The 26,558-nt window shown below is 38.9% G+C and overlaps 4 protein-coding genes across 4 annotated transcripts; 2 read left to right on the top strand and 2 right to left on the bottom strand.

Moving 5' to 3' along the window:
* The first annotated feature begins 1,709 nt into the window (after positions 1-1,709).
* LOC129729172 (uncharacterized) lies at positions 1,710-2,183 on the top strand. Its single transcript, XM_055687657.1, has one exon. The coding sequence runs from the start codon at positions 1,710-1,712 to the stop codon at positions 2,181-2,183; it is 474 nt and encodes a 157-aa protein (XP_055543632.1).
* Positions 2,184-3,496: 1,313 nt separating this feature from the next.
* Positions 3,497-3,943, bottom strand: LOC129729171 (keratin-associated protein 19-2-like). Its single transcript, XM_055687656.1, has one exon. It carries the CDS (start codon positions 3,941-3,943, stop codon positions 3,497-3,499), a length of 447 nt encoding a protein of 148 aa, XP_055543631.1.
* Positions 3,944-6,608: 2,665 nt separating this feature from the next.
* LOC129731134 (beta-1,3-glucan-binding protein-like) lies at positions 6,609-8,093 on the bottom strand. The gene is made up of 3 exons (XM_055690911.1): positions 7,753-8,093; positions 7,522-7,676; positions 6,609-7,459 (listed from the first exon to the last, which is right to left on the bottom strand). The coding sequence occupies exons 1-3, from the start codon at positions 8,023-8,025 to the stop codon at positions 6,676-6,678; spliced, it is 1,212 nt and encodes a 403-aa protein (XP_055546886.1). The 5' UTR covers positions 8,026-8,093; the 3' UTR covers positions 6,609-6,675.
* Positions 8,094-16,391: 8,298 nt separating this feature from the next.
* Positions 16,392-20,094, top strand: LOC129729623 (beta-1,3-glucan-binding protein-like). The gene is made up of 4 exons (XM_055688338.1): positions 16,392-16,704; positions 18,853-18,947; positions 19,022-19,176; positions 19,242-20,094. Exons 1-4 carry the CDS (start codon positions 16,473-16,475, stop codon positions 20,026-20,028), a joined length of 1,269 nt encoding a protein of 422 aa, XP_055544313.1. The 5' UTR covers positions 16,392-16,472; the 3' UTR covers positions 20,029-20,094.
* The last annotated feature ends 6,464 nt before the right edge of the window (positions 20,095-26,558 follow it).

Genomic DNA, 26,558 nt, shown 5'->3' with positions numbered 1-26,558 from the left:
GGCATACGTGTTCTTCGTACAGAGGAAGTGGTCATAGAAATCTTGGGAATAGGAAGGAGCAATCCCCAGAGGAGAAGGGGGTCTTAATTGGTCAGACAATCAAGTTTTTTCATGCATTATAGGAACTTTCTGAATGAATACGATGATAGTTTTTATGCCTTTGGTCATATATGGAGACCGTAAATTGATTTCCAGAGACCGGAACATGATGTCGAAAAGAGAAAGGGGCAGCTATCAAAAAAGGAGGGGGATAAGAAAATCAGGTCTTTTATTGCCCTATGGGAACTTTTTGAAAAGGAACGATAACTTTCATGCCCTCTATCGGTCATGGCCAGAAGTTGATGTCTAGGGACCGGAATATGATGTCCGATGTTTTTGGCGACTTTTGGTTGCTGGGATGCTATATACAACTGTAGAAAATGTTTACAAACCTCCGAACATTGGTATTCCCGGAACCAGGATGACCTTAACAAAGCAGAAATAAAGTCCAACGACATTTTTAAATTCAATATGGCGACTTCCTGTTTCAGAATTTTATGAAAAACGAATATATGCTCTGCAATATGTATATTTTCGATATCAAGATGACGTCCAGAATCCAAATGTTCATCTCTAGCGCAAATTTTTAAATCGTGCATGGCGCGTTACATTTTCTGGAAAGGTTACTAGAATAAGAAGAAGGATTGGACGTAATATCGAAAAGTTGTTTTGAAATCAATTCCGCGATTCCTGCTTTTAGTCAAGCTGTGTAAAACTGAGTAAAATGGTTAACTAATGTCAATATTTCTAGAAAGAGAACTATGTTCAGAAAATGACAATGGGCATCCAACGCTATTCTCAAATTCAAGCAGAAAAATATTCAAATACTCACTGATATTAGGTTCATAGGTCAGAGCTGACTCCCCGAAACCGAAAATTGGTGTCCGAACGAAATTTCCACGAGCATTTTGCTTAATCACCGAAAAAACTGCTATTAGTTACCCTGTTTTTATTTTATTTTAACTTACTAGTACTTACTTTTACTATATGCAATCTATTTGTATACAAAACTTAAGTTTTCCTATTCAACTCTATTTAGTCAATGGAGTTGTATAGGAAAATCAAGTTTATTGATAAAAATAGATTGCATATAGTGAAAATAAGTACTAGAAAGTTTGAATAGTAAAAAACAGGGTAACTAATAGCTGTTTTTCCAGTCGTTAAGGAAAATGCTCGTGGAAATTTCGATTTTTCTACCACTACAGCGCTATCTCTTAACATTGGACATTTTTTCGAGTGTCCCATTACAATGCGACACTCTCACGTAAGTTGACGCATTTCTACACTCGCTAGAGGCACCAAATTTCACAAGAATGGGTAAAAAGCTATGATCTTTCTAGAGTAGCTAACTCGAGCAGCATTATTTTCAATGTGTTTATAGCGCTTGCTAAGCTTGACGAGTCGAAAGGGGCTGGAACTCATGGATTAGCTACTATTGTATTGAAAAAGTGCGCTGAGTCGCTGGTTGTTCCGGTAACGTTGTTGTTTAATCGATCGCTGGATGAAAAAACTTTTGCGGCTTTATGGAGGCGGCCAAAATGAAACACGTCCACAAATCAGGGAGTACACGAAAAGTAGAAAATTACCACTTAATATCAATTCTCTGCTGTCTAGTGAGTTTCACAGGAATATCTCTGATTCATGAGGCCATGCTATCTGCAAGTTAACCGATGATATCAAATTATCAGCCAGGATTTGTCCAGCGTCGCTCTACAACAACTAACTTGCTATGCTACACCAGCGTATTATTTCGGGAAATCGAATGTCGAACTCAGGTGGACTCGGTAGACATCGACTTCGCAAAAGCATTCCATACCGTTCCGCACACCTTCGCAATTGGGAAGCTGAGGCATATGGGCTTCCCCGATTGGATACCCGACTGGTTAATGTCGTACTTGACCGTCCAGGTGAACTTTGCGCGCTCCAGAAAGTTCAACATCCCGTCTGGAGTTCCGCAGGGAAGTGTATTCAAACCGCAGCTTTTCGTCAACGACTTGTGCCAACAAATTTCTTCTACAAAGCTGCTTTTCGCCGATGACCTAAAAATCTTCCGAATTATTAAGTCCATGATGGATTGTGTGACATCGATGACTCGATATCCTTTCACGTTGGTGCAAAAAGAGCGGCATGCGTGTGAACATTAACAGATGCAAAGTGATCACTTTCAGTCGCTGTCATAATTCGACTTCATTAGTACAACATAGACATTACTCCACTGGACCGTGTGCGGTCTATCCGTAACTTGGGTGTCATTATCGATTCTAATATCCGCTTCAACCACACACCTCCGCCATTACCGCCAAAGCTTTGTCGATCTTCAGATTCATTCGCCGCAATGCTCCACAATTTACTGACGTGTACGCGCTTAAGGCACTGTACTGTGCTTTAGTATGCAGTCTTCTATAATACGCTGCTCTTATATGGGCCCCGTATCATATCCAGTGTTGCAAATTTTCACTGTCAGTGATAGATTCTCATTTGAAACTGATAACTGCGAATATCAGCTTCAACACGAACGAGCTAAAGGTGATAATTACTTTCAGCTCCAGTCAGTTGACAATGATAATGCTGACTGGCAGCATTACTGTGATTTCGCACACGCTATGTTACTTTAGCAATGTTCATGCGGTTGAGAATGTAGATGTTTACCTACACAATAAAAAATTCTGAAAATTACAAGTTGCTTCTGACGTAAACTAGGATTTTGTTTGAAAATTATGCGTAATATCATTTAAATTTCAGATGTTTCTGACGTAAACCACAATTTGGTTTTAAAAAATTATGTGCAATATCATTCAATATTGCGTGGAATATCATGGAATTTTCCATCATAAGAGATGGAAGCAATTCTTTATATGCGATTCGACATAAAGTTTTCTTACTGTGTACTTAATCGACTTCATGCAATGGATTGGCTTAGATCAAATAATTTCGATATAAATTGAGACATATCATTTATATCACTGACATGATTTTTTTTGAGAATTGTCACGAGTGACACTCAATTTTAGTGTGATGAGAGTGAGAGCGAAATTGCTGTTGTAACATTTTCATTTTGTAGTGTCAAAATTTCGCAACACTGAATTCATACCACTAAGGTTATGCGCATTGAGTGAATTCAAAAATATTTTTTACGTTTTACTCTTCGTTATCTACTGTGGAATGATCCGCTAAAATTTCAACGATTGTTTGTTCTCGACGTCCTAACGAACAAAGCTCAGACGTTCTCCTGCAAATTTAAATAAATGTGGTTTTTTGATTTTAACTTGATCAAAAATAGTTTTTAAAATAGAATTAAAAATGGAGCTTAAGACAAAGCAGTCGGTACGATGAGCTCGAAGACGAGGAACAAATGAATTACGAATTGATTTCAAATACACAATTTTATTTACACACTAACATAAATCACACGGTCAATAAATATCACTTTCACAGAAAATGTTGCTTCAACTAACGTTTAACCAAACACTCCAAATCCAGAACCGTATCCATACTGATATCCTCCTCCGTATCCACCGTACGGAACACCAAATCCTCCGTAAGGTCCATACCCGCCATACGACCCGTATGAGCCGTACGATCCATATGATCCATATGATCCGTAACCACCGAACGGACCGAAACCGCCATAAAAAGGAGGCGGCGGTGGAGGTGGAGGGAAATATCCGTAAGGACCCCCTCCAAAGCCAAATCCTGTACCAATCAAGCCAACGCCAATACCGATCCCTCCGAAGTCGAAATGCCGTTTGGCTCTCGCGGCTTGCAAGCTTGCGTCTTTATCAACACTAGCGGTAACCTTCGCTTCCTCCGGTGTGGCAACAATGGTCGCATCCTGTACCGGAACGGAATATACGCCACTAGCGCTAAGCGCTACTAAAGCACACAATATCACTACCCGATCCATTTCACCTCGTTGAAATCTACAGCAGAACTCAACTCATAGCAAGAGAAACGTCTATTTCTTATATGGATTCTGAGTTACCAGAAGCTAGCTCTCCGGTTGAGTCAAATCTGAAGCTTGAGGAGTAAATATCCATAAAAGGGGGCCGGTCAATATCACACCTTCTTTCCACCTAAGCGGAGAGCGATTCAGCTGTCAAATTCTGCTCATGAACAACTTTTTAATGAGGTTTTAAGTGTGTACCGAAACAGACCAAGATTGATTCGAACTCCTTGAAATGACCCGAACATTAGAGTCTAACAGAGATTAGAATTCTGAATTTTTGCTTGCCATTATCACCAAGCGTAATAAAATTTCGAGTCACTCTTGCGATCAGAGAAGCATCTGAAAGATGAAGATGATGTCGAAGACAAGTGAGAAAAAACCAGTTTCATTAAACTGCGTGAAATCCCAGCACGGGTAGGCCACAAAAGCAAACGTAAACAGCACCAGTCGGAATTTGAATAACCGCTCTTCCAACGGACGTGGTAAATATTGCGCTTTTTAGAGTGTGTATTTCACCACATTTATTTATTTCCGTGTTTTATTTGGTATGCGTGGGAGAACCCGTTAGCGCTTCCTGATGTGTTTTATGTTGGCTAGAGTTGGCGACTCCGTGACTGGTTGGCGAGCGCTATTTCTGAAAGCAGAATGGGACCAACTTTCGAATACTAGAAGTGTAAAATTTAAGGTGATAACACGCAAAAATATCAATTTTTTTTTTTGCGTTGGCATTGAAAATTATCAGTTTTACAGGATTCAGGGTGTTCAAAATTAGTTGTATTTATCCGGACACAAAAAAGTGTCTTATAATTGCGATACAGAAACCGATCTGGATGCTTTTAATAAAAGGTTCTGTGATCAATAGTTGTAAAGAAAATATTTATTTTGATACACAGAGTTTTTAGAAGTAATAATGATGTAGCTGTGAAACATGGAATTATGGTTACCTAATATTTGGAGATCCTAAAAACATATTCTCCATTCTCCATTATTACAAGATCGCCTAGAGGAATGATTTCCGGTTATCGAGCCTAATCGACATCCAGTTCGGCACCAGCATAAACAGCCAAATCCTGGCGAACCTTCACACTGATAAATATCGTCCTCCTCTATACGTGTATTCGGTTCCATTTTAATTGCGAAACTTTTCCAAAAAAATTCATAAGCAATAAATTTCGATAAATGGAAGATAATGCCCAGTCGGTCACGAGAATGCGAACAGAACATTGCTTCACAAATATTATTTCGCTTCTTTTTCTGTCTTCAAACAATACGTTCATCAAATAAAAAGTTCCCAGTCAACTATCTCGGAACATGACATATGATGTCTGTCTGGAAGGAAAACTTTCCACAGATCGCATTTCACCTTCTGTGAACCAAACAAAGATTGGAATGCCAATTTTTCCGCTATAAACCAACATTCAGGATTATCCTGGTTTAAATTGAAGACAAGCAAGAGTCACATCATTTCAATCATATCCAATCAGCAACCTATAAATTTAAGTCCAAATAGACCGAGAGCCACTCATCAATGATAGTCCCACAACTGACCGACGGATTCAGAACATTTCATTATCTACCGTTTCACAATCAATGGCTCCGCAGGGGCAAAAAACTCATCTCACATAATGGGACAATAAAGAGATTTATGCTCGTTTTCTACCGACCGGACGGCAAAGCGCCTCCCCCAGTGGGCTGAAATTCAGTTATTTCGCTTTTCAGCTCCTTGTAATGGCACGATTTTTCTGCAAAAAAAAAAAAATTGACAAACTGTCATTGAAAGACTTTCGTTTTTGTTCACTCTCCTGTGATGATCAATACTCACATATTTGATATTCACTGTTTTAGCTTAGTTTCAATTGATCAGTGTATTCGCCATTCTGTCGTTTATTGATTCACCAGTATAAATTTTTAAGTTTTATTGGAAAATTAAAGCCTAATCTAACTTCATGACAAGCTTAACCTTGAACCACCTCGTTTTCCACTCAAGTAATAGCACTTTCACTAATATTGAATTTCTTGATCAATAATATCTGAGTATCTCTTCAAATTTCCAGTCAAAAAAACAATCAGATACAACTATTAAGATACTATACAAAATCAGAAAACTTTCGTAGTTTCAATGCAATCTGAAACCAAAGAGCGAATAGAAATGATATAAATTCAAACAAAATCTTCCAAGCAATGCAATAGGACTTGGATGCAAAACATTATCTTTGTTGCAGATCCGCCGTCGCCTCTAGAGCCATCGTTTCACTTCGATTGAACGCTTCGACAGAAGAAAAGTGACGAACAACGACACTCTTTCTGAAGCACCGAGACAGCGTTGATTAATGAAAAATCCCAACAAAGAAAATGCACCCACGTACACTGTGTCTGACTACTAAAAGCAGTATCGACGGGTGAAACATTCAATTCATCTCTTCGAAGATTGATGTAAAAGATCGAACGATGCAAATGTCAAGCTGCTACTCTTCAGCTTTCCCTAAAAACTATTTATTTCGGATAATCAGTTGTATGGGATGGAACGACGAAGATTTTTTTATCTAGAAAGTTATACAGTAACATTAGCGACTGACTGTGTAGAACTTTAACAGCGAAAAACAGAAAAATAAACAAAAAAAAATTTAAAAAATTTAAAAAATCATTGTTTTACTGAATTTGACATATCATTTTACAAACCGCCTAAGCTATCACAAAGCCCACACTCGAACATAATCGACCTGCAGGGCAGCATTCTTGCCATCATTTTCACTCAGATTCCACGTCGGCAGCCAGCTTTCGCGTCCATCCCAAAAATCCGTAGCTGCCTTTGGTGAGCTGTTAAGCCACGGCTTACCACCAGGATTTTCTCCATTATCCGGAAAATATCCGTTCACCCCACCGACAGCCAAGTTCAGGATAAAATGAAACTCCTGATCAAATGGAGCCATCTTGCTTCCATACCGCCAAGGATTCTCCATGTTGAGCTTATCGAATCCTGCCCGCTTCCAAAAGCCTTCACCTCCTAGAATCACTGTCACCTGCTCTTCGTTAATGGTAACGGTTATATTATCCGGGCTCCACGTAAACCCAAAAACGTTAAAGCCCTTGCTGAACGCCTGTTCGGGAGGAACATTTTTTGTAGCCGTAGCCGTGTTCCACCCGTTGTTCGATGGATTCGGTCCAAAGTGTAGCGTTTGGCCGACCTGTTGAGTTCCTATTTGAGCACCGTTGACCGCGAAATTTTCATTACCACGCGACTCCATCAGATCTATTTCACCAGACGCTGGCCAGGTTCCGTATGCGTTCCGTTTCGGCAGTAACCAAATGGCTGGCCAAAGCCAATCACCCGAGGGCAGTTTTGCACGAACCTCCGCTCGGCCGTACTTGAAATTGAACGACTGCAGCGTTCTTACACGTGCGCTCTTGACCGGATTGAGGATGTTCATTTCCGTTCCTCGCCGTTCGCAACCGTAGAAGGCTGGATTCGTACATCTACAGATTGATTCATGAATGGTTCTGACTTCAAAGTTCGTTAAACTTTATGAAATACTCACTGTTCTACCGGTCGATTGCCATACAAACTAGCTGTCCCGGAGCTCAGGAATGCCTCCCCGTACTCGTGCGCAGTTATCGTAGGTCTAATGTACAGGACACCATCCTCAACAAACGAGTTTGACCGATTGTTGGTATACCACTGGAACTCCCAGTTCTGTCGATCGAATAAAATAAAACAAAACGATCACTATGCCGCCGGTATTCAATCACACACAAAAACCAGTTCTCACCCCGCCACCAGCCAGTGTGTTCTCGTGCTCCCAGATTTCAAAATCGAAAAAGTCAAAGTTGTCCTCGAAGATGAGCTCGCCGCTGCAGAACTTACGGCCCCGCTGGATCATACTTCCGCTGGCGGTGGTTGGTGATTTGACGCACTTATACCGATCACGCCCTATCAGTGACTCCCCGCCGCTTAGTCTGGAATCAACGGACTGCGAACCGGTACCAGCGGTGGCTATCAGCACCGCTATCAGTGCCAGCGATGCTCGAGCCGTTGTGATCATCTCTGGCTGCACCTAATACTATGAAAACCGAATGACCGAACCGATCGTTGACGCGTTGCAGACTGAGCATCAACCGAAGGGCCGCAAGTGGATTTATAAGAGCAAAAGAAAACAGGAGAAAGAGAGATAACCCGAGAAGCGTTGCCGGTAAGATTGATTTACTATTTAGAGACAACTACAATAATTTGTTTTTTTTACTTAGCTTATTTTTATTTATCACCATACTCGGGAACCTTTCAATATTTATATCAAATCAATTCCAAATCAAATTTAAATTGATTGAAAAATACAGTCGTAAATGCTTAAAAATACCAACCCTGAGAACCACGGATGGTACTTTAAAATCGTTTTCAGAACATTATTCTGGAATTCTTTAAAGTGTTTTCTTCCTTGTTGAACAATAACATGCCCGGAGCGGCACAAGCGATTTTTTTTCTTCTACGGATCCTGGAGGTAAATCAGGAAGATCCGAATGAAATATGTTGTGAGGACAGGACTGGGATCAAGACTAAACCTTGAGGTATATCTGCTCTTACATGAAATCTATCAGATTTTGAAATATGGTAGACCACCTGCAGAATTCGGTCAGTTAGATAATTTTCTGAAGTTTTGATTAATTATAAACTTTACCTGAAAAAAGCCAGTTAATGATGTAATTTAAATCTGAAATCAACAGCCCAGCAATCTTCGCAGCAGCTTGGTGCAGCAATCCTCGAAATTAAATGTGATAAAATCTTTTCATTTTACCTTTGACCCTATTTTCCGTGTTGCGTGACCAAAACCTACCACGGTGCTCCCACAGACCGTTATTATAAAAAAAAAGCACCAAAGAATCTGAGTACGAATCGAATGGTATTCGTTATGGCGTCCAAAATCTCTGGTCAAATTTCAAAATCATCGTACGGTACATTTTTGAGTAATGCCCTTTTGTATGTCGTAAAGTACAAAAAAGTGATATTAAAACGACGAAATACTCAATGTAAAGCACGTTTTCAACCAGCATTTTATGAAACAACTTCCAAAATAGTTTCTACACATTCCAAGTATTATATTTCAAGACAATTTACAATTGGTGGAAAGATTTATTTGAAAATCCCACAGAGCACAGTGGTCTAAATTCGAAAAATCGTGATCGTTCCAGAATTGACAATGAAAAATTGATTTTATGTACTCAATGTCTTCAGCAAAATTGTTTCATAGAACATGACCTTACTTTTGGCGTTTTTGGTTTTTCGATCAATCTACCTAACAGTTAGATAAAAAAATATTTTTTCTAATTTCCAATATACCGGATTGCTTCCTTCAGCAAAGTTGTGGACAATTTTAGAAGAAAATTAATTGCTAAATACTGCGATGTCCTATCTGTTCGTTGAACACGACAAAAAAGAGTTTTTTGTGGAACACCCCTTCTTAAAATCAGTTTTTTGTCTTGAAATTTTGACCAGAGATTCTGGACGTCATAACGAATCGAATGGTGTACTCAGATTCTTTGGTGCATTTTTTTATAATAACGGTCTGTGGGAGCACCGTGCTACAATATGTTAAAAACAGATTTGAATTTCCAACAACTTGTCCAAACACTTTGTTTGATTCGATCGGCTATGGCTATTTTTTCCTACGCGGAATTCTGATTTAATACGGTTTTTAAGCGATACCGCGTTAATTCAAAAACTTCAACGCGGATTTTCGAACAAACGCGGTTTGGGAACCAAAAGTGTCAACGTGTTTATTGAGTAAAAAACTGAGTCAAAAAAAACTCCGCCCTGTTAAGGATTTGACATCTGGATTTTCGGAATAACGGGGTTTTGGGGTGTCGCAACAATTCATTGACTGGCTACGATCCTACTTATGTGGTCGAATATTACGAGTAAAGCTAAGTTCCTGTTTATCCTCAGAATTTACTAACACTTCTGGAGTACCACAAGGCAGTAATATGGGGCCGCTTCTTTTTCTTCTTTATTTTAACGACGTGGCATTGCTATTAGGAGCTGGGTGCAAGCTGGTTTACGCCGATGACTTAAAATTGTATTTGGCTGTGCGGTCCGTAGATGATTGTCGTGAATTACAGAGACTGCTGGATGTTTTTATTAATTGGTGTCGCAGAAATTGGCTCATAGTTAGTATTGCAGAATGCCAGGTCATGACATTCCATCGCACTGCGAAACCTATTCAGTTCGATTATGTAATTGATGGACACGTACTCAAAAGAGTTGATCACGTGAATGACCTCGGTGTCTTACTTGACGCTAAGCTAAATTTTAACTTGAACCGCTCATCTATTATTTCCAAGGCAACTCGACAGCTCGGTTTTATTAGTAAAATAGGACGTGAATTTAAGGATCCGTACTGTTTAAAGGCTTTATACTGCTCACTTGTTAGACCATTATTGGAAAATGCGTGTTTGATTTGGTCTCCTTATCAACTTGCTTGGACTTTAAGGATCGAACGAGTACAAAAAAGGTTTATCCGGTTGGCTTTGAAAAATCTTCCCTGGCGTGATCCTGCTAATCTCCCTCCGTATTCCGAGAGGTGTCTCCTTATTAATCTTGATACGCTTGAGCGACGCCGGAAAATTCAACAAGCCGTGTTCGTGGCCAAGGTTTTAAATGGCGAAGTCGACTCCCCGAGAATCCTCTCTTTGCTGAACTTTCATGCACCGCAACGGTCACTTCGATCTGCTGGTTTACTTCAACCCAGTGTACATCGCACTTTGTTCGGATATAATAAACCTGTCACTGCATGTGTTCGAGCTTTCGCTCCAGTAGAGGAGATCTTCGAGTTCGGCGAACCGTCACATAAATTTCTTCAGAAAGTGTACATGTCGAATATTTTATAATTGACCATATTGTTTAATAATAGGATTAATGTTTTATGTAATGACTAAGTTGGACCCAATGTATTATTCATTTAATTCTATGTTAGATATGAACTGTTTGTCGTTTTGTTATTGACTCATTGTAACGTAAAATTTCATGTATATTTATCAAAAGATGATGGGGTTTTTATGCCTACATAAGGACGGCCTCAAATAGGCTTTTCCCCATCCACTAACTTCCATGGAGACCTATAAGATCAGATGGAAATAGAATAATAAATAAATAAATAAATGATCAAAAATCGGTCATCTTTGATTTTTTCCGAAGAAAAGTTTTTAAGATAGGCTATTCAGTTGCTTGGAACACTTTTGAACTAATCGAAGTGAGTTTTCTGGCCAAAAATTTTTTGTGTTCAGAATTTTTCACGATTTTCTGCTTGCATGCATCTCGAGGATGTATAGTGATGACAAGAGTTACAAAAAAGTTGTCAAGAGATGACTTTTAGAGAGTTGTCTGAAGTTTCATTTGAAAATATTGAAGCAAATCGATTTCGTTTCTTTTTTTTTTTTCAATATTTTCAAATCAATAGTTTAAACAATTCTCTAGAAGCAATCCATTGACAATTTTTCTCGATCTCTTGTTTTTAATCGATCAGATTATTTAATTTTGAAGAGAACTTCAGCCCTGTTTAAATAATAGTCCAAAAATATGTTTAGTATGGCCTACACACCCCAAAGTTTTAATTCCTATAGGGTGCTGCCAACATCTGCTCAAATCGGCGGCAAACGCGTCATAAGCTCTTTGTTCAGAGTCGGATCCAACCCTAAAATTGAATATGGCACATTGATTCTGTTCAGTGTAATCAGAACGCATCTACTATACTGGATAAAAACGCAATTGCGTTTATCTACTTCCTATTATGAAAACTTTCTTTATATTTGATATTCTCACATACACATTCTCAAAATTTCATTTATGTACCCATTACAATGAGCATTAGAAGTTCAGTTGAAATATATTTGTTAAACGATAAACTTGCTCTGTCTGTGGAGAGTGAAATACTTTCTCGTCGTGCTCGCGGAGTTATTCAGAATTCTTTCTTCTCGAAGTCCGCGAGTTTGAAGCGGACAAGAATCGTTCTCGAAGTTCACGAGTTGGCGTGGACACTCTTTTTAAACGTTAATCGTGATTTAAGAAAAAATACTAATATCACCAAACGACATTATTGGCCCACTAGAACATCTGTACAAAAAGTAACAGCCAGATCAAAACTGGTCGATTAAAATGGTACCTAGCCCTATTTTACATGGAATTGCACGTTTTAAAACAAATATAACTCAAAATTCATAAAATTGTGAATCTTACTACACGAAATGAAGGCGCAGGTCATTGCTTTTAAAGTAAAATAGCAGCTAAACTAAAGAAGTTAGAATCTTGGTGTCAAAGAACAACTTGTAGAGTAGACTTCAATGTTTAATTTAGTTAACAACTAAACCCATGTTTATCACACATTTCAGAGAGAAAATTACAGTTTTGTTCTCAAAAAATATGTGACTGCACATTTGTTCCTTTCTAAGTGCTTCTTATTCTCTCTAATTGGACGTTTTTAAGATACTATTGATTACTTTCTCAATTTTCCAAGGAAACCAGCAAAATTAAGCTAGCTTTCATACTTCTTGTGCTAGACCTTGTTAAAGGCAAACATAACAGAAAACTGAAAATAATTAATAACTCTGCACTAGATAAATTTCGTCCATATGCGTAGAAGGATTTTTTCATCAAAAAGGGTCCTCTACCACCCCTTAAAGGATTTTAAGTGAGCTCCCTAACACCATGTATACATATCGGGGAATAGAAGTACCAGTGATTTCTTTCTGAAGGGAGGTTTTGATAAAAAAGCTGAAGAGAGAGGCAGATTGAGTGAGAGAGGAACTCGAATCAATGACTATTATGTAGCAGAACGGGATTAGAAAACAGTGGATATAAGTGCGGGAAAGAATATGAGAGAGAGAATAGAAGAGAATAACGTAAAACATAAAAAAGTGTTTTCCCACTAACATTAGCGATACCGTTTACCGTGCAACGCACGTGTTGTTTGAATAAACCGTGATATTAACAGCAGGGTACCAATGGAAATCGAATTTTCGAATTTCGTTAATTGATGGAGCTCAAAAGTTCCATCATCTCGAAAAATGTTCTCATGGTATATAGTAACTCAATCGTACAGCAGCCTCTTTCTTATAATCAGGTGTAGTAACGAAATTTTATTCCCACAATCAGACGTCTTATAGTCTGAAATAGTATATTTCTCCAAAAATTTTTATCGGAATAAAGTGCTCATATTAGACACCCTGTTTCCCTGTGGCAGTGGAATGAATCTAGCAATTAACTTAATTTCGTGCAGTTGTTATAGTCTCCGCATGGGTTTGCAATCCCCAGTGGTTCGAGTTGTTCGGCAAGAGCGGTCAAAAATCGTTTTTGTTTATATTTATTCCCGGTTTGGTTAAATTTCCTAGTATCTTATTGATTATGTATAATAGGGTACCAATAGAACATATGGAGAAATATTGACCATCGAATAATCGAAACGCGGCAGCTCTCAAAAGTATTGTCCTCTCAAAAAAAAAGTCCCCCTGCGAAATTTGGGCATAATCGGGTTTATACCTATCTCAAATAATCAGTTCATGATAAAAGTACTCTAATAAAACAATTGGATTTGCTCCATAATGAAAATATACACAAAGAAAAAACCACCATACTGGGTGGCGAAATCCTGGAAAAACCTGGATAATCAGGGAAAGTCAGAGAATTCAGTTTTCGATCAGGGAAATCAGGTAGTATCAAAGAAAACTTTTTTAAATGACTATTCAGCTCTAAAACGGGTTTTTTAGCATAAAAGTCTAATACGAGACTGATCAAATACTTTTTTCATTGAAATATCAGAGCTCCGTTCATCTACGTTTCATTTTTTTGTTCTAAGTGCTGAAAAATATCGGGAAAATTAATGTTATATTTAAAAGAATATCAGGGAAAATCAGGGAATTTATTTTTGAAAACTTGTTCGTCCTTCTTTTTCAGCTGCTTCTGAAGGTACCGAACACCTACTCATATCGCGTGTTTGAATGTAAATTGTTGACCAAGTATGCTAACAAAACCGTTGCTCTGTCATTCTCGGATTTAATATCGATCCAATAAAGTGATGGAAAACCACGAAACTACCTTGACCTTTTGTGAACAACAACGTAAACGGACTTCGAGATGTCGTGCCTGAAACCGCTAAAAATTTACGTCCTTAACGTCTTTAAATTTGACGTCAACCTTAGAAAATCAAAAAAAATCAATCTACCGAGAACAAATCAAAACTCCTTTAGAGTAGAAAAAATGGTTCAATGATTTTTCTTAGCAAAAATATCCTAATTTAAAGCGGTTATTCAAAATTATAACATAACTAGAATTAGAAAGTTGCTGACCAGAGCAGTTTAATGCGCCTAAATTCATAGTGTTTTACGTTAAAAAACTTAGTAACTTGGTGTCGATAGTTATAAAATTCCAAAATTCCGTTGTTTGAAACAATAGTTCGTTCTGTGAAAATGCTACGCAGTCGCTTATTTTCTTAGTTAATGTTAACCCTATTTTACCAGTCAACTGATAAAATGGTAGTACACTAAGGTCTTTTTTACGTGGGGGATGCGTTCCAAATTTGCATGGGCCCGCCTAAAAATGACTTTTTTGAGTTGCAAATGTAACGAGGAGAACCGGCTTAAAATATTTGAACCTCGTTTGAATGATAGTGGATAATCTAGAGACCGAAATGCAATATTATAAAGTTTGAGTATTTACATAAAAAATTGTGACTTTTTTGAAAACTGATATATGATCGCTCGTGACCTAAAGCAGAAAACGTGATTGAAATGAGGTCGATATCTTGTACCGTTTTTGAGTAATGGAGAAAAGCAACCCGCGTAAAAAAGGACCTTACTGTATTCGTTAACCTGAGTAAAATATATGGATTGACCTATTTGTTATGCTCGTTCTATTTATTCTAATGTTCAAGCACTTCAATCTGGCAAAAACTCCTTCCAGGCGGAAATAAAATGAATATAATATATTGTACCAATTCTGATTCTCTGTCTTAATCTTCGAGTGTAGAGTGTTTCATTGTGTTGTATTCAAATTTGTATGCTTTGCAATCGTTCGTTAAATAAAAAATATATGATATTTGTAATAGATTGTGTCATGGGAATAGGCGTTGACAAGTGTCTAACGAAAATTGATAGCTCCTTAGCTTTTTCTGTTAATCATTAAATTGTTTTTGTCAAAAACAGATGAAATATTCAATAGTTTTGTAATAATTTCTAACTTCGAAAATAAATGACTGTATAAAAACCAAATAAAAATAAGGAAAATACAATTTCATTATCTGGCGAAATTTATTAATTATTTCGATTTATTATTCAATTCTTAGGGTATTAGAGTCCGCACTATGATCACTGCAGGAATTCAAACTCGATTTCTTGAGTAATATTTTTACTTTCATTTTTCCATTAATCAAAACTGGTCCACTATTTGTGAAAAAAAAAACTGGTCTACTGACACCCAAGGCTGGATGCAATTAGATGCAAACGTAAATATTGATATAATCGATAAGTCATCATCAAAACTACTCACATCTAAAATTTCAACGCCCAATCAACACATACGTGGGTTTTCATCGCTGTTGCTGGCGTCAAAAAAAAACACCATTCAAACACCATTCCCAGTACGCTTATGTACATGCAATTAAAATTGTAAATCATCCCACCAGAGAGAACACTTCTCGTCATCGTGTCACTCGTCCAACAATGCATCAACATCAACAGCAGTACCTAATAGACATAATTCTACCCGGCATGTGAACAAATAAGTTTTCACCGCATTCGCAATTATTCGATACCTGGGTTCTTTTTTCCTCGTAAACACCCGGAAGGCAAAGCGGGACTCGTTTTAAATTGAAATATTCGCTTGAGCAAGCATTGTTATGCATTATTTGATGACTCCAATTGAGAAAGGTTTTGTTCAACGATTTACCCTGCAAAAAATACTAATTGAACCAATTAATATTATTCATAGCTGGATGATAGTAAAAGACCACAGTATTGTTTACTGTGTCTTTAGAACGCAAATATCGGCCATCAGTTTCAGCTCTAGGTGGAAAGCACTAGAGTCTTCTCCTGATTATGATCATTCAAAGTTCAATAGACCAAAAGCATTGTCGGTAGCGATAATATTCTCTAATGGATTTATGGGAATTGCATTTCTGATCTGACACTTGCTGAATACTCATAAATTCATCTCCGCATCTCAGCTGCTGTTGGCAGAACATTGCGATGCATATGCCATGATAGTAATCAGCATCCATCGTGCTCCCTCGGCAGAGCCACGGCATCATCACCTAAGTAGTAGCTTTTTTCGCCCATTAGAACATAAATAAACCAAACTGTCGACTAGAACAGCTCTTAGCTGAGCAGTGTCTTAACGGATTGTCCCCAAAGTGTACTAAATCAGTTCGTATTCTCCTTCAAACGAATAATTCCGCTAAATCAACAGGTGAGAAGAGGTCTTCCCACGCGAAAAATGATTTAAGGAACTGAAATGCGGAATGAGCTGCAGGTTGCTATAAAACGGGGCGACTGTGGGCGTCCTCCAGTTAGAGTGGTCCTGATAGCCCACCAAACGGTGAAAATGAGAGTGCGATCCGTTTCGGCAATTTTTGCGATTTCGGTTGTGTTGCTGTGGGTGCATTCCGGTACTGCTGGCAAAACCAGCTCCAGTGCGAAATGTGAAAAGTCAATAACTTCCGCCAGTGGAACCAAAGCTGCCGCCGGTGAGTGTGGGCTGTGTTAGTCTACTCGTTATCGGAGTAGATTTCCACCAGGTTCAGCGACACTTTCCAGTTCCAAATATAATGCCTAGTGTTTGTGTCAAATTTCAAATGTTGTAGTATGAGTATCAATACTATTTCCATTCAAAATGTATTACATAACTATGGAACAAAAGTCCATAAAATAGTGTCAATAAAATAGTGAGAAACAGTCATCTCTAATAATTAAATTTGTTTTTTGAACCACTTAATTAAAAGAGATTTTAAATACGGTTGTTTCCCCAGCAAAATTTGTTTCGATTATGAACTTTGTGCATCACAGCAACAAATTCTTATGCGAAATTAAGTTGCAGTTACATCTCAGTTTCTTATACAATGACAAAAAAAGCGCAGGAGGTGGAGCCAATTGCAACATTTTCGTTGTTTCAACACAAGTTTCTAGAATGAAACCGCAATGTGTATGAACTAATGCTTGGAATTTATTAACAACATGCAAATGCTGCATGGTAAAATTTCAGCTACGAAGGTGCATCGTAACAGCAACTAGGGCGCAATAGAAACTTCATGGCGTTGTGGTAAGATTGTAAAACGGCAAATGGTCAGAATGGAAAGAGATTGTCTGTATAGCGATTTATCTTTGATTATTTCCAGAAATTTGAGGATTCATAACTCCAGTTATCAATTTCTATTCACGTTTCTCGTTTGTACTATTTACGTCATTTGCTGTAGAAACACTTGCAAGTTCATGGCTCAGTTTTAAATATTGCTTCCCTTGTCATGCTAATGGTCATTACCAGTTTTAATTTTGCTTCTTCAATTCATCAGTACCTCAGCGTGATATTGAAATTCAAAGCAATTTATCACATTTCGTTTTAGAGACCCACACTTTTTGGACGACTTCTAGTCCAAGTACCCAAAAGTTACAACGCAGTATATAACCTCATCTCAAAAACAAATATAAGGCGAACGATCGAGCAAACGTTGCTGTTACATGGCTTCAGAACATGACAGCAACTTTTAGAAGTATTTTTGTGTGTTTGTTTTTTGTATCTCGCAAGCATCACGTTGGCAACCTATATGCTCCACCCACTAGATCTATTCAGTGAAGGTTGAGTTTTCAACTGCCGTTTACACGTTTCAACAACAAATCCAACCTCGCGAATTACGTTGTTGGTGTGAAGATTTTCGAAGCAGCGATGCAACTTTAGTTGTTGCTTGTTTCTTTACAATTTTATCGTAGTAACAAAAAATGTTTCTCAAAACCTCGGAATTTCATTAGTGCAACAAATGATCACAATTTATTTTTTTATTATGTTTCAATTGTTGCTTGGGTCTCCATGATGGACCGTGCACAACAGCAACTGATCCGTTACATCCAAAACGGTGTCCCTCTCGCAAGACTAGACATCAAACATATTTTTTGAATGCGGGGATGCGCAATTCATTATTCAGACTACCTGCGAAATAGTTAATGAAGCTCATGACCCAGTTCACCAGGCATGAGTGCAAAGCAGCGTGCGATTCAGTTAAACGTAGTGATTTGTGACAAATTGACATAGAACACAATCGATTCTGGAGGTTTTTTTTTGGACAAAATTATAACTTAACTTTGTGACTCATTTAAAGTTTTTCATTCCTGGGCACATATTGAATGTGTAATCAAACAACAGCCATAGAGCGCTTCGACCAAAAATGATCTGAAAATCCGCATTTTTTTTTCAAATTCAGATTTGAATAAAACTTTGCCCACGGTTAAATGGTTGTTTGCTGAATATGGATAAGTTCATCAATAAAAATTGCAGATGTTGAATCGAAAACACGTACTTTGAATTCTACACGAAACTTAAATATCGAGTTACTAAAATATCAAGTTACTAATACTCAAGTAGTTTGATTGCTTCAATCAAGCCTTCTGCTTCCACCATCCGCTGCCGTGAAGAATTTCTAAATCAATTTTCTAAGGAATTACTATATGTTTTTCATTCAATATTGTGATTTTGAGTTAATGTTGAAAATTTACCACTATGAACAATCGGTTAATCCCTCGTATTTTTCATATCCTTTCAGCGTCGTGTCATTTCTTATACAATCAATTTTTATACAATCAATTACTAATAACTAATAACGGGGCTTACGATTCATACTTCTCAGGCACTTACTGCACAGGAGATTTAATTTTCGAGGATAGCTTCGACAGTTTTGATTTGGACACTTGGCAGCACGAAAACACGCTGACAGGAAGCACCGTATGTTAATTTTCATAAATATCAACCAGGTAATAAATGCGACCTTTAATTTCAAAATCCTCTCCTGCTTTCAGAAGTGGGAATTCCAGTGGTTCACCAACAATCGTTCGAACTCGTTCGTGAAGGAAGGAAACCTTTTTTTACGACCCACCCTGACTGTTGATGAGTTCGGGGAAGCATTCCTGCGCTCTGGTGTCCTGAACATTCAAGGGGCAACACCGGCAGAGCAGTAAGATTTTTTTTTTCAGATAAATTGATTTGGAATTTCATTCTAATTTCCTTCCACTCTGATAGATGTACCAGACAAAGCTTCCTAGGCTGTGAACGTACTGGAAGTCACTTCCAGATACTGAACCCGGTCAAGAGTGCCAGCCTTCGGACGATTGAATCATTTGCATTCAAGTACGGGAAGGTTGAAATCAGCGCTAAACTACCGGCTGGTGATTGGCTGTGGCCATCAGTTTGGTTTCTTCCCAAATACAATGCCTACGGGGTATGGCCTGCTTCAGGGCAAATCGATCTTCTGGAATCGAAGGGAAATCGGGACTTGATAAAAAATGGAATCAATGTCGGTATAGAGCAAGTTTGTTCGAAACTTCAGTTCGGACCGAACGCCGCCTTCAATGAAGCGTCAACGGCAACGTTTACCCGAAACTCGGAATCCGCCAAGGGATATCACACTGCGTTTCATCGGTATCAGATGGAGTGGACTCCGGATCACATCACCTTTAGCATCAACGACATTGAAACGGGAACGGTGAAGATCGGAACAGGGTTTTGGGCAAAAGGAAACTTCAACACCACCGCACCGGGGATGGACAATCCTTGGCGTTACGGTACCATCATGGCCCCGTTTGATCAAGAATTTTATCTACGAATTTCGTTGGCAGTCGGAGGCACGGAATACTTCTCGGACGAAGGTATCAATCCGACCAAGAAACCCTGGACCAACGAGTCACCTCATCCGATGACGGATTTCTGGAATGCGAAAAACGATTGGTTGCCAACATGGAAGCTAGACGAAGGTGAATCCAGGGATGCCTCCATGCAGGTGGATTACGTGCGCGTGTGGGCGCTGTAGATTTTGATTTAAAATATGATGTTTACCTTCATCCATTCTGATATTAGTTAATAGTGAATAAAAACGATTTAAAGGAATCCCAAAAAGCTAAGATTTTCCATTTTCGTCATCGAACTAATAGTATGTTAACCTTGGATCAAACTCGTGATCAAGTTCAATCGCTGCATTATGTCCATTAACACAGGGGTTGTTCTATTGTATGGCCAAGTTATCAAGCACATCATCTGCAGCGAAAAGCTAGCGAAGTGAGAGCGTTGCATCGTCCGTTGTGAGCTTGTCGCGCTATTCGTGTTAGCATTCGGTGCGCTTGAACTTCGTGATTCCCCGTTGAGCAACGTATAAACCAGCCTCACAATCGTAAGCTGAATGAAGAATGAGCGATCAGTACCTATCTATTCCGGTCGGTTGCAGGCCCGATCTGCTTGGGCTTCTATGGTTGAATCATATACCTAATCGTTAAATTATTTGAACAATATTTTGTCATCTATAGTTTGCGCCTGGTATATGTTTTAGTTATTTATTCTGAACGTGGGTACCGATAAAAGTTGATTGAACCGCTCAGGGGAGCTCAAACAATGCTGCCAGCTTTACGGAAAATAAAGCTCTAGCACAGACAAACAGCCAAGCAGAATTTCCAACATGTGTAGAATTATATAAAATTATCTATACGTTACCAAAGAGTGCTACCAGCGATGCCAGTCTCGGACACATGCGAAAAAACAATGTTGTAGCTATCAAATCACCTTTAGTGTAAGAATGATTCATAACGTTTTTCTGCTTGAAAATTTACGGAATAACGTCTGTCTGTGGCTTTAGTTTCGCACAATATTGATGTCATTTCACGACATGTAGTAGACAGATGGATTAACTGTAACTTGATGAAAAAATCACTCAGAATTCTTCTAAAACGTAAATAATAAACAAAAACTGGCGTTATAAAACGCATCAATGCACAATAGCATGGGCGTAGTCAGAATTTCGATTAGGGGGGGCAAGTTCTTCAAAATTTTGGAAGTAAAAAAATGGTATTTTGAAAAAAAAAATAATAGTAGTTAGTGATCAACACGGATTTGCTCCGTACTTTTGCCGCTACAATGTCCTTAGTGGATCAACAGAAAAACCGGGGCAATTCCACGCAACATAGGGCAAGCATTTCAATCAATTGTTTTTGATCTGGCTGATACTTTACACTGCCCGTAATTCAAAAATTGGCTAATATGCCATTTTTACCAAAAGGACAAAACAGTTTTTCGTGATGGTAAACACCCTAAACAAGGTCCCTATGGAAGAAGATTGTCGAAAAATGCATTTGGGAAGGCAAGTGTGAAACGATATTGGCTAATATCCAAAAAAAAATGAGGAATTGGCTAATATCTAATATATTCCAACCTGTGGCTTGTACACGAACCAGTGTGTTATTACTGTGATTTGTTTCGTCTAACTTTCGAAAGTGTGTGTGCATCAAATTTTTTATTTTTTATTTATCAATTTCTCCTGTAATTTCGCGACAAAATTGTTGAAGTAGATTTTACGCTTCGGGCTTGCCAGAAATCCTCGATGAGACGCATCTTGGGAACGTTGGGCGGGTTCGCCAACTTGGGTACCACATCGACATTTAGCTGTTCCATCTCCTCAAACGATCGCCTCGAATAGTGAGCCGACTCTAGATCCGGCCAAAACACCGTGTCTTCGGCCTTATGGTATTTTTTGGTGAACGACGCAACACCCTGCAGGTACTTCGCACTATAATGCCCTACCAGTCGTTGCCATCCAGGGTGAGACAGGTCTCGTCGTCCATCACCACCGCCACGTCGTGAATTGTCGGGAAAATCGATTTGACCATCTTATTCAGGCGCTGCCGCTGCGTCATTGCCTGCAGCTCCGAGACTAGTGAACGGGTATTGACCGTCCATGTTCGCCAAGCACTATTTGATCGGTTGCACAGACCTCCAGGCCAAGCGCACGCAGCGATGTAGCCACTTTTACCTCAGTCTTCCTCTTCAGTATCCTTTGGAGTTTCTTGGCGCTCAGGGTCGCTTTCTTTCAATGCTCTGATTGGTGTCCAATAGTGCTAAGATGTTGTAGATGCCGGAACGGGCGTATCCGGTGTCCACGAACTGCCGCACGATGTCCGTTTTCGACGCGGCGGGGTACCATTATTTAAACACGCAAATGAATTTTTTTCTGATGACTCATGGTTTAGTTTCGTCAGTGCGTGTAGAGATAAACCCATGAAAAATTGACAACTTTTGTCCATTTTTTGGCGCAAACGTTATTAAAGTTATGGAAAATAAAATTCTGCTCCAATTTCAAAAATTAGGGGGGGGGGGCAACGGCTCCCCTGCCCCCCTCTGGCTACGCCTATGCAATAGCTCACAATAGCTGTATGGCCAGGGCGGTTATAACTCATTTTTGTACAATATTTTTTTGAAAGTACTGAAATCGACAGATATAAACGTTAACTAAAATAAGCGTTTCCGAGACTGAGCCTATAAAATAGAGTGCAAATAGAATACATGGAGAAAACTTGATTACCAAGTTTTAAAAAGCAACTCTGAAAAATATTCTTGAAAAAATCCCCGTATTAAATAAAAAATAAGTTTGACTCTTTTATTTTTGAAAAACTACAATGAAATTTGATATTGTCACAAAAGCCACCCGTATTTTAGGATCCAAATATCAGTTTTTAAATTAAGAAAAAAACATTTGGAAACACTTTTATAAATTGGACCTGAAAACAACACATTGTATTATGGGAGAGAAACTTCGTATAGACCTTTCAATTCAAAAGAAAAATAATCATCTTTAGTTGTTTGCAGCTGGAACCTTCAACAATTTTTTTTGCATCTTAGTGGTTCGTTTGGTAGTAATTTTGTGATTCTATCGCGTTTGAAACATAACTCAAAGTTTACATTAATATTAGTAATAGTAGTGGGTTTTTTCATTTTGTTTGGGGGGGGACGGTCCGCCCCGGGTGTCACCCGCTAGGGGGTGACACCCGTGAGGAAAATTTTCATACGTATCGCCCTAAAAAAAAAAGATTAGAGTAGATTTACTTATCTTTCCAATCGGGTAAATAAAATCCGCGCTATTGCAAAAAAATCCCGTTTGAAAATACGTATCAAAAAAAAAAACCCGCGTAAGAAAGAGTGTGTATAATCCCAACCATTTTTTAAAAAATGGGTAGATTGAGTGCAATTGAAAACGAACGAAAATGATTTCACTGCAACCTGGTGGGGGTGACACCCAGGGGGAGAAGGGGTGACACCCAAATTTCCCGCCCCGGGTGTCACCCGGTCACGCTACGCCACTGGCTAGAGGTGAAGACAGCGGAGATAACTTCATCCATTCCTCCGGTAGTCTTTCCCCTACAAATCCTAGAAATTACACAGTGGAATGCCGTTGCAAGTGCCTCTTTGCTGTGTTTATGAAGCTTTGCTGGTAGTCTGTACTTAACTGCTGCTCGATTTTTCTTTGGTGACCCAGACTCCCGTTTGATCTCCAGGATATCGGGACACTGTTATCGTTTGTCAGAGCTCCAAGTTTAACTTCCCTTCCGCCTCCTTCAGTTCCTCCGCTGTTGAGGTCGAAAAACTGCTTCTACCTGTCGACCACCTCGCACCCGCTTGTGATCAGGTTTCCTTTCTGGCCCCTCTACTTGTCTGGACTTGGTGTGTAGCCCTTACGGGAAAAGTTGACCTTTTCGCAAAAATTAAGCGTGTCGGCGGCTCGATACAGTTGCTCCAACTCATCACGATCTATGTCCTCCTGTTGACATTCTTCTCTCCTGAGAAACGTGGTCAACTCATTTCGAGCTCGTCGATATTTGGCCGCGTTCATTCTTGTAGCGATGTTTAGATAGCTGTTCCAAGCTATTTTTTTTCTTTCCATCGCTTGCTGGCATTCCCCCCATAGCCAGTCATTTTACCGGCTCAACGTTATCTCATCTAGTGTCGTGTTGGAGGCCTCTCCGATGGCCAAGCTTAGCTTGCCCCATCCATCGTCGAGATTCAAAGGTAGTGCCTCGTCAAGTGAGCGCGCATAACTACCGGATGTTCTAAGATAATTTTGAGAGGCCATGTACTGCTACTAGGTGGTGGTCTGAGTCTATATCCGTACCTCTAAGGGAGCGTATGTTTTTGATGTTCGAGAAAACCCGATCATCAATGAGAACGTGGTCAATTTGATTTTTTATTCGGTGGTCAAGTGATCTCCAGGTTGCTTTATGGATGTCTTTGTGTGGAAAAAAAAGCTGCTTCTCATCACCAGGCCTCGAGAAGCTGCGAAGTTGATGCATCGTTGACCGTTGTCGTGCTTGTCAATGTGAAAGCTTTGAGGTCCTATCACCGGTCTATACAACACTCAGGTACCTACTAACCTGGGCATTCATATTTCCAATAACGATCATGATGTCCCGTGGTGAGTAGCTGTCGTATTTTGCTTCCATCTGCGTGTAGAACGATCCCTTCTCGTCATCAGGTCTACCTTCTTGCGGGCTTAACGACCTTTAACCATCGACAAACACGTCCTCTTATTGATCGCCTTCCAGTTGATCAGGCTATCCTGCATTCTGCCCAGCACACAACAACTCGTTCCCATTTCGTTGATTGGTCCACTGCTCTGGTAAAACTGAGCGTTGCCGCCACGGACTCTCCACACCTTCTCACCTTTGCCACAGATCTCCTGCAGAGCCACAAAGCCGAACTTGCGGCGTTCTAAATGCTCAAGAAGCATCCTGTCTCCGCGAACGAAATTTAATGACTTACAGGTCCAGGTACCAAGTTTCCGTTCGTGATCCGTTTTTAATTACCTAGGTTCGTGTCGAATGTTTCGAATTATATTTTTTCAATTGTTCGTAATTCCCGTTGTTGGGGACAATGAAACACTGCAACTTATTTTTGACAAAACCGCAAATTTCGGACTGAACCAAATCAACCACATCAAAAATCAACAAAACTGTTACTTGGACTTTTTATTTACGAACATTTATGATGATTTCTGTGTGACTGAATCATTGAATCCTCTATGAAAAAATGAGGCGTATCACACGGCAATCGAATACTCTTTATTTATACATGCGCTCCAAAAACCCAACGACTATGAATACGAGGAAGTTTTTGAATATGGAAAGGCAAATTAAGAAAATATTCGCAATAGCTTAAACAATGTTAACTGGCAATTTATTCTTAAGAATAGAGGAAATGTTGACGTGGCGGTGAATACTTTTTATTAAGTTTTATTTGATATAATTAAACAGGAAATACCTCTGAAGAAAAGGAGACGTACTGGAAATACAAAAAATCCTGTCTGGTATAATAGTCATATTAAAAATTTGAAAAACCGTAAACAAAAAGCACATAAAATCTATAAAAGACACAACAGTAGTGAAAATTTAGCAATCTATTTGGATATATGTGACCAACTGAATCTTGCCATCAGTAATGCGTTTGATGAATATAATGCAAAAACTGAACTTGAAATAAAATCCTGTCCGAAGAACTTCTATAGTTACGTGAAAACTAAACTAAAATCTGACAATTTTCCCTCTATAATGCATCTTGACGAAAATGTCGGGGATATCTCGGAAAAGATTTGCCATCTTTTTGCAAAATTTTTCCAAGAAATCTATACAGCATTTTCTGAAGAGGATCGCGACCACGATTATTTTGCATTTTATCCAAACTTCTCGAGGGATATGGGTGTAAACAAAATTCATGTGCAGGATATTTTTCAGGCGTTGAATAGCTTAGATGCCTCAAAAGGTCCTGGACCTGACGGAATTCCGCCAGAATTTATGAAAAATCTTGCAACGGAACTTACAGCTCCATTGTTCTGGCTCTTCAACATGTCATTGGAATATGGATGCTTCCCATCAAAATGGAAAAGCTCGTTTCTAGTGCCTATTTTCAAATCAGGCCGGAAATCCGACATACGTAATTATAGTGGAATAGCCCTAATTTCTTGCATTCCTAAACTATTCGAAGCAATTCTAAATGAAAAACTATTTTCCCAAATTAAAAACCGAATAACTGAGAAGCAACATGGCTTCTTCAAGGGCCGTTCAACATCGACCAATTTACTTGAATTTATAAATTATTCATTGAATGCAATGGATAATGGAAACCATGTAGAAGCTCTTTACACAGATTTCAGTAAGGCATTTGATCGCATAGACATACCACTATGCTACTTTTCAAATTGCAAAAAATGGGACTTGAGCCAGAACTCCTGAAGTGGCTCGAATCATATTTAACCAATCGCCAACAAATAGGTAAATTTAACGGACAAAACTCAAATCTGATTCTAGTCACTTCTGGTGTCCCCCAAGGCTCTCATTTAGACCTCTTCTATTCATATTGTACGTTAACGACATTTCCTTTATTCTCGAAAAACTAAAAGTGTTAATTTATGCCGACGATATGAAGCTCTTTTTGGAAATAAGAAATGAAGAAGACATCAATGCATTCCAGAATACATATTCTACACATTGTGTAAAATAAGTTTACTAGAGTTAAATGTAAAAAAATGCA

The sequence above is a fragment of the Wyeomyia smithii genome, chromosome 3, assembly GCF_029784165.1.
Source record: "Wyeomyia smithii strain HCP4-BCI-WySm-NY-G18 chromosome 3, ASM2978416v1, whole genome shotgun sequence".
NCBI lineage: Eukaryota > Metazoa > Arthropoda > Insecta > Diptera > Culicidae > Wyeomyia > Wyeomyia smithii.
Note: the sequence above shows the minus strand (reverse complement) of the source record. Positions and strands in the feature narration are given on the sequence as shown.